The 12812-nt window shown below is 36.5% G+C and overlaps 1 protein-coding gene across 1 annotated transcript in view; it reads right to left on the bottom strand.

Moving 5' to 3' along the window:
* SNTG1 (syntrophin gamma 1) overlaps nt 1-12812 on the bottom strand; it is a 1083450-nt gene that overhangs the window by 333437 nt on the left and 737201 nt on the right. Inside the window, exon 10 of the mRNA XM_072604568.1 lies at nt 10112-10194. Within this exon, the coding sequence (XP_072460669.1) occupies nt 10112-10194 (83 nt within the window). The remainder of the gene's footprint in view (nt 1-10111; nt 10195-12812) is intronic.

The following is a 12812-nucleotide window of genomic DNA, read 5'->3' as shown; positions in this document are numbered from 1 at the left end:
ATCAAAAATTCTTCCCATCTCCATAAATCGGATAAACACACTATTCATTCCTCTACTAATTTGTTTATAACATCAATCTTTATACCTAGACATGTACTCACTTGGACTATATTTTTGTGTACAGTGTCAGGCATTGGTCTATGTCTAGTTTTCACCACACTGTTTTCCAGTTTTTCCAGGAATTTTTGTTGAAGATTGAGTTCTTAGCCCAGAAGCTGGGGTCTTTGGGTTTATCAAACAATAGATTACAATATTCGTGAAATACTGTGTTTTTAGTACCTAACCTATTGCTGTGGTCTACCCCTCTGTTTGTTAGCCAGTTTGAAATGGTTTTGATAATTACGGCTTTATAATGCAATTTGAGATATTGTAGAGCTAGGCCACTTTCCCTACTATTTTTTTTTTCATTGGTTCCGTTGATACTCTGGACTTTTTGTTCTTCCAGATGAATTTTGATAATATTTTTCCTATCTCTAGAAATAATTATCTGATAGTCTGGTTGGTATGGCACTGAATAAGTAAATTAATTCAGATAGAAGTGTCATTTGTATTACATTGGCTCAGCCTAACCATGAGCAACTGACATTTTTCCACTTACTTAGATCTGACTTTATTTGTGTGAAAAGTGTTTTATAATTATGTTCATACAGTTCCTGGGTTTGTTTCGTCAGGTAGACTCCCAAACATTTTATAGTGCCTACCCAAGTTTTAAATGGCATTTCTCTTTCTATCTCTTATTGTTGGGCTTTATTAGTAATATGTAGAAACGCAGAAGATTTGTATGGGCTTATATTGTAACCTGTAAATTTGCCAAAGTTTTTTTACTGTTTCAAGTAGTTTTTTACTTTATTCTCTGGGATTCTCTAAGTATATCATGATATCATCTGCAAAGAGAGAGAACTTAGTTTCTTCTTTGTGTATTCTAATTCCCTCGATTTCCTTTTCTTCTCTTATTGCTACAGCTAACATTTCTAGTACCATATTGAATAATCGTCATGATAATGGAATCCTTGTTTCAAACCTGATATTATTGGACATGCATGTAGCTTATTCCAATTGCATATAATGCTAGTTGAAGGATTTAGGTAGATACTGCTTATTATATTATGGAAAGTTCCATTTAATTCTATGTTCTCCACAATAGAGTTTTAATTTTTAACCACTACCTTCCTTCCTTCTTTCAGCCCCCCTTTCTTTTATTCCCCTTTACTCTTATTACTTCTTCCCTCCCTATTAGCCTCCTCTCTCTTTTCTTTCATCCCTCCCCTCCTACTGCCTATAGAAATAGTTAGATTTATATATATAATTAAGTTGTTTTTCCCTCCTTGATCTAAATCAGATGAAAGTAAATGTGAAACAATGCTCATCTCTTTCCCCTTTTTCCCTCTACTGTAATATAAATTTGTGCCTCTTCCTGTGATGTAATTTACTTTTTTCTTCCTCCCACTTTTCACATCACCTGTTACAATCCCTTTACACTCTTAAATCACATTTTTATTATCACATCATTTACTTTATACCTGCTCTGTCTATCTATATACATCCCTTTCAAATTTCATAGTAAATATGCAATTCTCAACATTAACAAGCATCATCTTCTCCTATATGGATGTAAACAGTCTGCTAATATTGAGTAACAATTTTCCCCCTCTTAATCTTTTTATGCCTGTCTTGAGTCCTGCATTTGAAGATCAAATTTTCTATTGAGTTCTGGCCTTTTCATCAGGAAGGTCTGGAAATCCCTTATTTCATTGAATGTCCATCTCCTTGCCTGAAATATTAGGCTCAATTTTGCTGGGTAATTGATCCTTGGTTGTAGTCCCAGCTCCTTTGCCTTACAGAATATCATATTCCATTTCCTTTGATCTTTTAATATAGAAGCTGCAAGGTTCTGTGTGATCCTGACTGTAGCTCCTCGATATTTGAATGGTTTCTTTCTGCCTGCCTGTAGTATTTTCTCTTTCACTTGATAGTTCTGGAATTTGCCAACGATATTCCTTGGTGTGTTTATTTTAGGATCCCTTTCAAGAGGTGAATTATGGATTCTTTCAATGACTATTTTGCCCTCTGAATGTAGGACTTCTGGGCAGTTTTCCTTGACGATTTCTTGTAAGCTATTGTCCAGGCTCTTTTTTTCATCATGGCTTTCTAGTACACCAATAATTCTTAGATTTTTCTCCTCTGGATCTATTTTGTAGTTCAGTTGTTTTTCCAATTAGATATATTATATTTTCTTTTATCTTTTCATTCTTTAGATTTTGTTTGACTAATTCTTGAAGTCTCATAGAGTCATTACCTTCTACTTACCCAATTCAGCTTTTTATCAAATTGTTTTCTTCAGCTAACTTTTGCATCTCTTTTCCCATCTGTCTAATTATTCCTTTTAAGAAGTTATTTTCTCCAGTTAGTTTTTGTACTTCCTTTTCCATTTTTTTCGGTTTTCCCAGTTAAGTTTTGTGCTTCCTTTTCCATTTGTCCAATTTTACCAGTTAGGTTTTGTGCTTCCTTTTCCATTATTCCAATTTTCCTTTTAAAGGAGCTGTTCTCTTCAGGGAATTCTTTTTTGTACTTTCAAAATTATTGTCCAGTTTTTATTCTATTTCTCTAATGTGACTTTTAAAGTCCTTCTTCATCTCTTCCAAGAGTGCTCTTTGTGCTTTTGACCAATTCATAGCCCATTTTGAAGTTTCAGATGACCTCTTTGGTATTCGTGTTTTGGTCCTTGTCCCCAGAGAAAGATTCTGTGGTCTTTTCTTTCCTGCTTTGCTTCTTACTCATGATGATGATAATCACCCTTTTTCTGGCTTTTAAAGTACATCTCTGCTTCTAGGACACAAGGGACTCTGTCCCACAGATCTTGTTACTTGAACTTGAGGCTTTGTGTGTTGTGGCCCCTGGTTCTTTCAGCTAGAAGCTAAAGTGCTGCGGTTTACCTGGTGCTGAGCTGGTTGGTATGAGAAAGCAGAGGCCAGGTGAAGTCTTTTTGTGTTTCCCTGGATTTACCCTGTAGCTAGCTTGTTTAGTGTGGGGGACAGGTGGTCTGGCCACAAGAGGTCTCCTCTGATTAACTAGAGCATAGGCAAGCTCAGAAGTTGTTGATTCTGGCAGCCCTAGTCTCTTCCCAATTTCCCTGGGGTTCTTAGGCATGTCTGGGGTCCTGATGTTGCTGGCTTTACCCCCCTGGGGCTCTGGATCTTCTCCCTGTTGGCTGACGTGGGACTGTGTAGGACAGATCCTGTCCTGCACTGGTCCTCTTCAGTCACAGCAAGATGGATCCTCCTTAGGGATTTTCCAAGCCTCATGTGCTAAGAGACTGCCTCTTCTGATAATCCCACTGTTCCAGGATTTTTCTGGGGAAATATTTTATGGTTCTTTCAAGGTCAACAAGGGGAGGAGGAGAAAGCATTTACTGCAATTTTGGCTTCCAGAAGTTCAAGTAGGTGACTCACACACATTTAGTCTATGGGCTGATAGTCTCAGGAGCAGCTACTGCAGATACCTGGAGCTCCACAGCTCTCATTCACTTGGTTCCACCGGACTCCCATCCTGGGCTGATATGCCAGAGATTCCTCGATGCAGCCACTGCCTCAGACTGCCCAAGGCTTCCTAGTTGGCCCTGCCATGGCAGGGACTCAGTGGTATAATCTGTGTGTCACGCTCTGTTTGCTACTCCAGCCCCGTGGGACAGATCCTTCCTGTCCACCTTCCAGTCTGTCCTGGGCTATGAATCTACCACAGTCTATCTCCTATTGGATTCTGTCCCTCCAAAATCCAGTCAGAGTTTCTTTTTAGAGGTAAATGAAGGAGTTTGTCTAAGAGGTTAGGTGAGCAGTTGCTCTCACTCCACCACCATCTTGGCTCCATCAATCCAGACCTCTATCCTTCTCTTGGCATTTCTCCTGGAATTGTCAGGCAGCAAACACCGTGTCAACTGTTCCTCAGTCCTTTCTGAAGCCACTCTGGCTTTTAGGTGTATGACCATCTTCAGGTGAAAGATTGCTAAAGGACTCTAGTAAGAACTACAATCTATTCACTTTACCTTTACAGAGATGGATAATGGAGGCATCCTTGAACTCCTGGGGGATAACTTCCTCTTGACATATAACCTGGAAACTTTCAGTCAGTTTTTGTGTGAGCAGTGGTCCCCCTACCTTGTAAATCTCAGCTGGAATAGAATCAGCACCAGGTGCTTTGCCACATAAAAGGAACCTAACAGCCCTCAAAACCTCTTCTTCAGTTGGAAGTTCAGTTAAGGAGGGACTGACTTCATCCTGAGCTAAATGGTCAATGGTCTCAGCATTGATTGATGATGGTCTGTTGAGAACCCCATGGAAGTGTTCAGTCCATCTCTCTAGGGTCGTTTTCTTATCACTAATCAATGTGGCTCCATCAGCACTGAGTAGTTCTGAAGCACTATAGGATTTTGGTCCCTAAATAGCTTTCAGGGAATCATAAAAGTGCTTTGGATTGTTACTCTCAGCAAAAACAATGAATTTCATCTGCCTTCTTACTGAGCCAGGAGTCCTGCATCTCTCTAAGCTTTGCTTGTATTTTGCTTTTGATAGAATTAAATGCTGCCTTCTTAGAGGTGAATGAACTATCCTCCTGATATATCCTGTGGAGTTCTTATTTTTCCTTTGGCAGCTTCTGAATTTCCACATCATTTTCATCAAACCAGTTTTAGTGTTTGTGAGTGTTCTGACCCAGATGAGCAAATGTGATGCTATCCACCAAATGTCTGATAGCTGCCCACTCCTTTTCTGCTCCACTGTTGCTAACCATGTGTTGGTTCAATTTACCCTCCAAGTTAGCAACAAACTGCTCATGCTCAGAGAAGAGCTATAAGTTGTTGACATTAATTCTTCTGTTAGTCATTTTGTCTTGGGGACAGTACTTTTGACGAAAGGCAATACTTATTCTCCAAAAACATATTCTAATGAATTGAGGCAACATAATAGGGGAACAGTATGTAGGAAATGTGTTTTATTCTGGAAAGTCACAGGAATGGCAAGTCAATTTATAGATCATTTCAAGAAGCAATGGTAGGCTTGACTTCTGTCCCTAGAGCAAAAAGTAGAAATCAGAAGGGTAGAATTATGTGTGTAGCCACTTGGGAGGAAGATGTCAAAGGAATAGTCCTGGTTTAAGGTCATTGGTCATATAGATATAATGGGATGAAACCAATCAGCACAACATGATTCTAGAGTTAAAGTTCTAAAGATGAATGTCTAGGGTTCAAGTTTAAAGGATTCATTAAAGTAGGAAGATAGTTTGAATCAAACATGATTAAAGGGCTAAGGTCAACTATATCTGTTGGGTTCTCAATCAGTAAGTTAGCAAACTACATTATGCTGTCCCACAACTTTCTAGGAAACTACACCAACTTGAAACAGCCCTGCTTACAGTAAATGAACTTCAAACTGCCTTCCCCCTCATTCCCCACTAATATATAGATCTATCTATCTATCTCTATCTATCTATCTATCTATCTATCTATCTATCTATCTATCTATCTATCTATCTATCTACTTACCTACATCTATCTCTATATATCTATATATTTATACATGTTCCATTCAATTGGAGCTATCTGATTAAACACTTTTCACAAAAGAATTCATGGTTAGTCAATGTAATTATTAGCTTTCTACAGTTAATTTACATTTTATAAGGATCTGCTGGAGTCTCAATGCCAAGAGGATAAGTCTCTGGTTACAAAGTGAATTTTTACAGCAACTAGGGAGATAAATTTTGGCAGCAGAGGCTTTTGCTAGTGTTCCACAAAGCACACCGTAAAAGCATCTATCCACTTCAGCTATATGCAAGGCAATTTAAAAAAAAAATCAAGAAGCATTTTATAATGCTTCTAGATGGCAGGCATCTAGCTTGTGCTGGGAATACAAATACAAAAAATAAAACAATCCCTGTTCTCAAAGAATTTATATTATGTAGGGAGGGAAAACATATCTATGTACACACAGAAGTAGGGCAGCTAGGTGGCACAGAGGATAGAGCACTGGGCTTAGAGTTAGGAAGATCTGAGTTCAAAACTGACCTCAGATACTAGCTGTGTGGCTTTGGTCAAGCTACTTAACCCCTATTTGCCTCAGTTCCTCATCTTCAATATGAGGCCACAATGGAGAGGAAAATGTCAAAATGCTTCAGTATCTTTGCCAAGAAACCCCCAAATGGGATCACCAAAGTCACACACAACTGATACCAAGTGAACAAAAACAATAAAATTGAATTAGCTTTAAGCATATATACAAATCCAATGGTTGCAGTAGTTCATTTTGCTGTAACATAACACAAGGAATATTGCAATTAACAAGTAATTAGTTCTCTATAAGTTCCCCATATTGAAGATTTCTTACTACTAACCATGAGATGATTGGTGCATTTTCTTCTGCATGTGTAAAACTGTGGATTCTGATAGATGAGAGAGTAGATAGAGTTTGGGATATGAAAATGAAAACTATAATCTTCACAGGGATTGCACTGACTGAATAGCTGAATATTTATCTGTAGATTTTCTAGCTCCAAATGATTCAGTGTTATGATCTCACTTGCGAAAAGAATTTGTAATTCAGATTTATGGAATTTCAAAAAAATCTAACACTTTAAGATACAATTCAAAATATTGTGTTAACACACCACCTTCTCAATTAATCTGTTTATACTTTAATAAGAAGAAAGTCCTTCTGCTTTCATGGCATATACAGATAGGCAGTTAAGGTTTATATGTACTAATTTTCTGCACTAAACTTCCATCAGTTCAGGTAGTCCCTGACAATAAAATGAAATTGAGAAAATCTTCTACAAAAGGATTTGCAAAGCTCTACTCATATTAAAAGGATTTTGATGAGTCTGAGGATATATAGATCTAGAGGTAAATATTCAGCTTTTGAGCTTCCTCTGAGAAATGTATTTTCATTGTTAAATCAGAAAAGCATAAACCAAGAGCAAATATTTAGAATCACAGAACCTTAAGGATGAAATGGGCATTCTAGTTCATCTTTATCTATAAATTGAAGGAAATGCATCAAATAACTTCACTGGTTACTTCCAGATTAAAATCTAAGACACTATGACCTGATCCAATGATTTCATTTCACAGAGTAGTAGTGGAAAGGGTTCAAATAAAAGCTCAATAGATGTCCAAACTTCCAGATATGCTAGTACTTCCTGCTGCTCTATGTAGAGGAGATGTATCAGTTGTTTCAGAAATAACATTTAGTAATCTTCAAGATACATGTCAATCTGCTCTTAAAAGTAACTTTGGCTAATTGTCTAAGTTGTTATGTCAGTCCAATCATTATTTTCCATATCATTACAATTGTAGTAAGATATAATTTCCTTGTGGAATTTGTATTTATAGTAACACTTCTCTCACTACGGATTTAATAATATAAGTGTTAATTAAAGACTGAAGATATCTAAGTAGAATAGTTTTGGGGCTCAAATTCTAAAAAAAAAAAATATTGCAGAAACTTCAACTAAGTAACTCAGACTATTTTTCCTTCCAGTATTTCTTTTCAATTATAGTTTTGCTTTCAGACTATTTCCAGTTCAGTATAGATATGTTTCAGTGTCATAAAAAGATTGAAGCAAAAATATGATTCTTACTTAGCTGATTGGAATTGGGCACAAATTTGTAAGAAATTAGGTTTAAAGAAACATGTTCTGAGATACAATTATATAAATATTCTGTAACAGCTTTATTAATGTCATTAAATTATCATTTTTCAAGTCTGTGATAATTATTATATTTGATTGGTTTTCATCAAAAGAAATCTCTAAGTTTTAAGGCATTCAGTCCCTGACAACCTCTGATGGAATTCTTAAGTAAGGCCTGTTTTGTAGAGAATCTTCCTCTAATGAGGAATAGGAAAATGAAAAGAACTTGGTCAGATATGCCTAGAAAGTGATGTCCTTTAGTAGGAACATAATTATGCATTTTGTGTCATTTCCATAGGGAGAAGGCAAGCATAGAACCAAAACAAGATGGCACAGAAGCAATAATGGTCTCATTAGGTAAGGATTGTGAATTATTTTTGTGTGGTGAATCCCTTTGGAAGTTTGGTAAAGCTTATGGACTCATTCTCATAATATTTTCAGAAGCATAAAGTAAAATACACAGGATTAAAAGGGAAAACAATTATATTGATGCAGTTATAAAAATATTTTTAAAAACACATTCACAGACCCCAAATTAAGAACCCCTACATGAGAATTAGTCTCAAAGGAACTAAGCTACCAGCCACAACTGCAGCTAAGAAAAGATGATAAGAATATATTTGCCTGGTAGCATACACAACTAATGCAAAGAATGAGGTAGAGAGAAAATTGCCCACATATATTTGCCAGACTATACATAATGATTATTCTATAGGGAGAACACTATCAAAGGAAGCTCATAGTTAATGATCCAAGCTGAGAAGCAATAGTAAAAATGGTGGTCTTCTATGTCTATACACAAAAACACAAAGTGTAACTTAAGGAACTACGGCTTCCAGAACCTTGTTGATCCATGTAGTAAATATAATAGCAGAATGAAGTGTTAAATGTGTAAACAATACAGTCTGTATTCTGTGATCTCAAGGGTATAACTTTTGATAAGGTCAAGAAGAGAACAGATTACTAGATAACCAATCAAGCTAACTGTACATCTACTGTATTTAGACAGTTTGATGAATTTCATCAGTGAAGCAGTCTACTAGTGATCCAGTCTACTAGTAGAGAAATCCAAGTGCCTAAGTTAATTGTTTCAATTTGGAAAGGAATCACTCTTAGTTCAACTATAGCTGCCACCTCTTCTATTTTCTTCTCTTACTTGAATGTGAACTCCTGAGAGTAAAGACTGCCTTGCTTTTTTTTTTTTTGTATCCCCAGCACTTAACATGGTTCTTCTTTGCAATTAGTAAGTGCCTAATAAATATTCTTTTCATTTTTTTGCTCATAAAATTGGGAGCTACTATATCAGTTATTGTGATACATGTTAATAATAATTTAGCATTTTCACAGAATTATTTCTGAATTCCCCAATCTATGCCCACAAGTGTAAATGAATATTTGTTGAACTGATTTGAATTGGATCCTCACACTCTAGAAGAGGACCAATAAATTATTAAAACTCTATTGGGTACATTGATAAGTTAAAAGATTTTACTTAAACAGCTTTGTTTTTCAGCTGTGCCTTGTGCACCCACAATGCCCAGGAATATCTTTCATATAATAGGCACTTCAGAGTTGTTTATGAATGCAATTTGAATAAAAATAAAAGAGTCAGTAACTACAGTAATTTGGGAATGAATGAAATCCAGTGATCAAACCGTGTAAATGACCAAAGCTACTCGTGAAAATGTACTAGTAAAAGAGAGTAACTTTTATTTTAAAACACCAAGAATGACATTAGATGTGAACCATGGAGAGTCAGTATAGCATCATGGCTAGAAAGCTACAGCAAAGAGTGAAAAAGACCTTAGTTCAAGTTTGACCTCTGATTCATAATGGCTTTGTGACCCTGGACAAGTCACTTCAATTCTTAGTGCCTTCAACAATTCTTTAAGACCATCAGTTTCAGGGAGTTTCCTCATCTGAGAAGTCCCCATTTTAATGGAATAAGAAGTCTAGTCACCATTACCTCATGTCCCTCTGTTTCTGAGAATATGTCACAAAATCAGGACACCTCACAGATGTGGCCCTAAGATTTTATACTATACACTAATGGATAAAAAAAAGAAATAAGCTCCACCTTTCCAAAGTATTTCATCAATGGTAAAACTTGTTAGTTGGTATAGTTATTAAGAAAATACACTTAGTAAATATCCCACTTTTGGTTCAGAAATTCAGGTGTATTCTTTAGATGCCCAATATTAAAAAACCTGGTGAGATGCTGACTCGTTAAGAACAAAGATAATAGCAATGCTTGACCTATTTCTTCTTCCTGTTAGCTTGTTGAGCTACAAATACATAAAGAATGAGGCAACCCAGGACTTCAATCTCGATGACTCAGGATTAGTGAAAGTTCTTAGCTATTGATTATGTTGGATTCTTTGACTGTTCTTGTATTCTTTCCTCTTATGTTTTATTCATGCGTTAGGCCTCTTACCGTGTTGGTAGGATGATAGTTGAGATGCAAACCACTGTCACAAAGAGGAGAAGATGTGCCACTGCTCTGGTCACTTGGAGCACCTACATGGGGAAAAAAAAATCTCTATAATCTAAATGCTCAAAATAAATATTTTTAATTTCATATTTCTTATTGGCACACCTATATATACTTTTAACAACATGGCTCATGATCTCAGGCTTCCTTCAAGTAAGCTAAAATCTTACCATTTGCAAGAAGCCTTACCTCCACTGCCATCCCTTATCCCTACTCCATGCTAGTGTCATTTCTCTGGGATTATCTCCTACTGATCTAATATTTTTCTTGTTAGTACATAGTGGTTCGTATATTGCCTCCCCTATTAGACTGTGAGTCCCTCAACTTAGTGTACAGCTTGGCACATGGCAGACAATAAATGCTTGTTGCCTTTTGGTAGTGAAGAAATAAATTAATTATTTCACTGAAATCAAAGCAGAATATTGAAAATTGTTTAAATTGCTTAAGAGGGAATGGATTTTATTTTTTCCTGAGAGGTGTGGTCTTTTAGTAGTAATTATATTGTATATCCCTATGCTACTTTTGCTACCTAGGAGATCCTTTTAAATACTTTTCCCCCTGTGGTATGCTATTTCAGAGAAGGCTTTTATATAAACCTACTGCAGCAAACGAGTTAATATTGAAATCTTAATTTCTATGTATTAAACTGTACTTAGAATATCCTATCATTTCAAAGCAGGAACTGTTAACTTCTTGTGTGTGTTATGTGTGTAAAAATGGATTCCTCAGTATCATGTTTTGAAAGGCAAAAAATATATAGAAAAAAAGGAAATCAAGAACATTTGCAGTTTATCTTTCTATCCATCTATATTTGCAAAACAGGTTAATGGACCCCAGTTTAAGAACCTCTGCTTTGCAGATGCATTTCACAACCAGTTAAAAGAGCCATAATTGATATACCAACTTGGCAGCTATAATACTCTATGAGAGAATGTGGAAAATATCCAAAATGAAATTCTATGACCAGTTTGTGCTGGGACATGGATAAAGGGTTGGTGAAGGAGGGATGATCTCATGCAAAAAATTCCTGATGCAATCTATATCAATATTTGTGGTTGTTGTCTATTTAAAGGCTCTGGAAGCCACCTTGTTTTTTCTAATAAATTTAGATCACTGAAATGAATAGCAAGTTTTAAGATTCATATCCTCTGTCCATTAAATATAATAATAGGTACTCTATCTACAATGTTGGAATTAAAATGAGTGGGTAAGGGACAGGCATCCTTAGAGTTGTTGTTCTCGGGGTATCAGAGCACAGCAGCCATCCTAAAGTTAGTGTTACAAATAGCTGACTTTTGTTGATTACTTTTCCTGTGGTAATTCTTAAGAATTCCAGTGAATGGAGTGTTGAGCTTGCAATCATGAGGCCTTGTGTGTTTAAATTCAACCTCAGATGCTTCCTAGGTGTGTGATCCTGGACAAGCCAGTTAAACTCTTTCATCCCATTTCCTCATTATAAAATGGGAATAACAAAAGTTCCTACCTCACGGGCGTGTTCTGAGTATACAATGAGATACTATATGTAAAGTGCTATATAAATGCTAGTTATTTTTATTCTAGGTTTCCAAGCCTTGCTCTAGTTGATTAAGTTTTGACTGGGTAAAGTTCAAACCTAAACCTCACTTATATAGATCCTCCAATCCAATAATAATGCAATAAACATTTATGAAGTGCCTACTATATGCCAAGTACTATGCTAAGTGGAGGGATGCAATTAGTAGAAAAGAGTTGCTGCCCTCAATGAGTTTACTATCTAACTGGGGGGGGGTGGGGGAGGGAAACAACACACTAAAGGCAGGAAAAGGGTACTGTGAAGGGGTATCTAGCAAAGGGCCATCTTGCTCTGTGGAGTTGAAACCAGGTAGACTAATGTAGATGCAGATGGAAGTGAACCCAAAAGCATAGTTTCCACTTCTATAAAGGAAGGCATTGTAAGAAGTTTGGAAAGTACTCTATGAGTACTCCCCCTTATTCTTTTTCTTTTGGAAAAAAAGATCTTACAAGATTTATGTAATTAGCAATGTGCTATTCTACTTTGATTTGATTCAGTTTGATAAATATATCAACTCATGTACTTTTCATTTAAAAAATGGGATTCCTCCAGTAAAGTTCTCTTCTAATTTCTGATGGCATTGAAATGACCCTGGGTTCTTGAAGGCAATGCCAGGGGAGTCCAAAATCTGGCCAGGCCTTACAAATTAGAAAGGTTTTGGGAATGAGATCTGTTAATCAAGTTCAGTATGAGTCAGCAGTGTGATGTACTGCCAGGAAAGCTAATTCTATCTTGGGTTGCATTAAGGAAATAACAGCTACCAGGAAGAGTAGGTGTTTATCCCACTGCTCTTTGCTCTCTTTGGCCCCAGTCTGGGTTATTGTGTCCAGTTCTGGACCCCATGTTTTAAGAGAACATTGAGAAACTGGAGAGTGTCCAGAGTAGGGCAGCAGAGTTGGTAAAGGGGAGGACGTAGCATACGGGGATTAATTGAAGGACATGGCTATCCTTAGTCCAGCGAAGATTTAGGAAGGAAATGCAAATTGTCAAGTATTTGAAAGGCTGCCAAATTGAGAAGTGATTAGACTTTTTTTCTATTTAGCACCAAACAGCTGAAGGAGGAGCAAAGAATAAAAGTTACAAAGGTAAAAT

The sequence above is a fragment of the Notamacropus eugenii genome, chromosome 4 (genome assembly GCF_028372415.1).
Source record: "Notamacropus eugenii isolate mMacEug1 chromosome 4, mMacEug1.pri_v2, whole genome shotgun sequence".
NCBI lineage: Eukaryota > Metazoa > Chordata > Mammalia > Diprotodontia > Macropodidae > Notamacropus > Notamacropus eugenii.
This window is presented reverse-complemented; position numbering and strand designations above follow the sequence as displayed.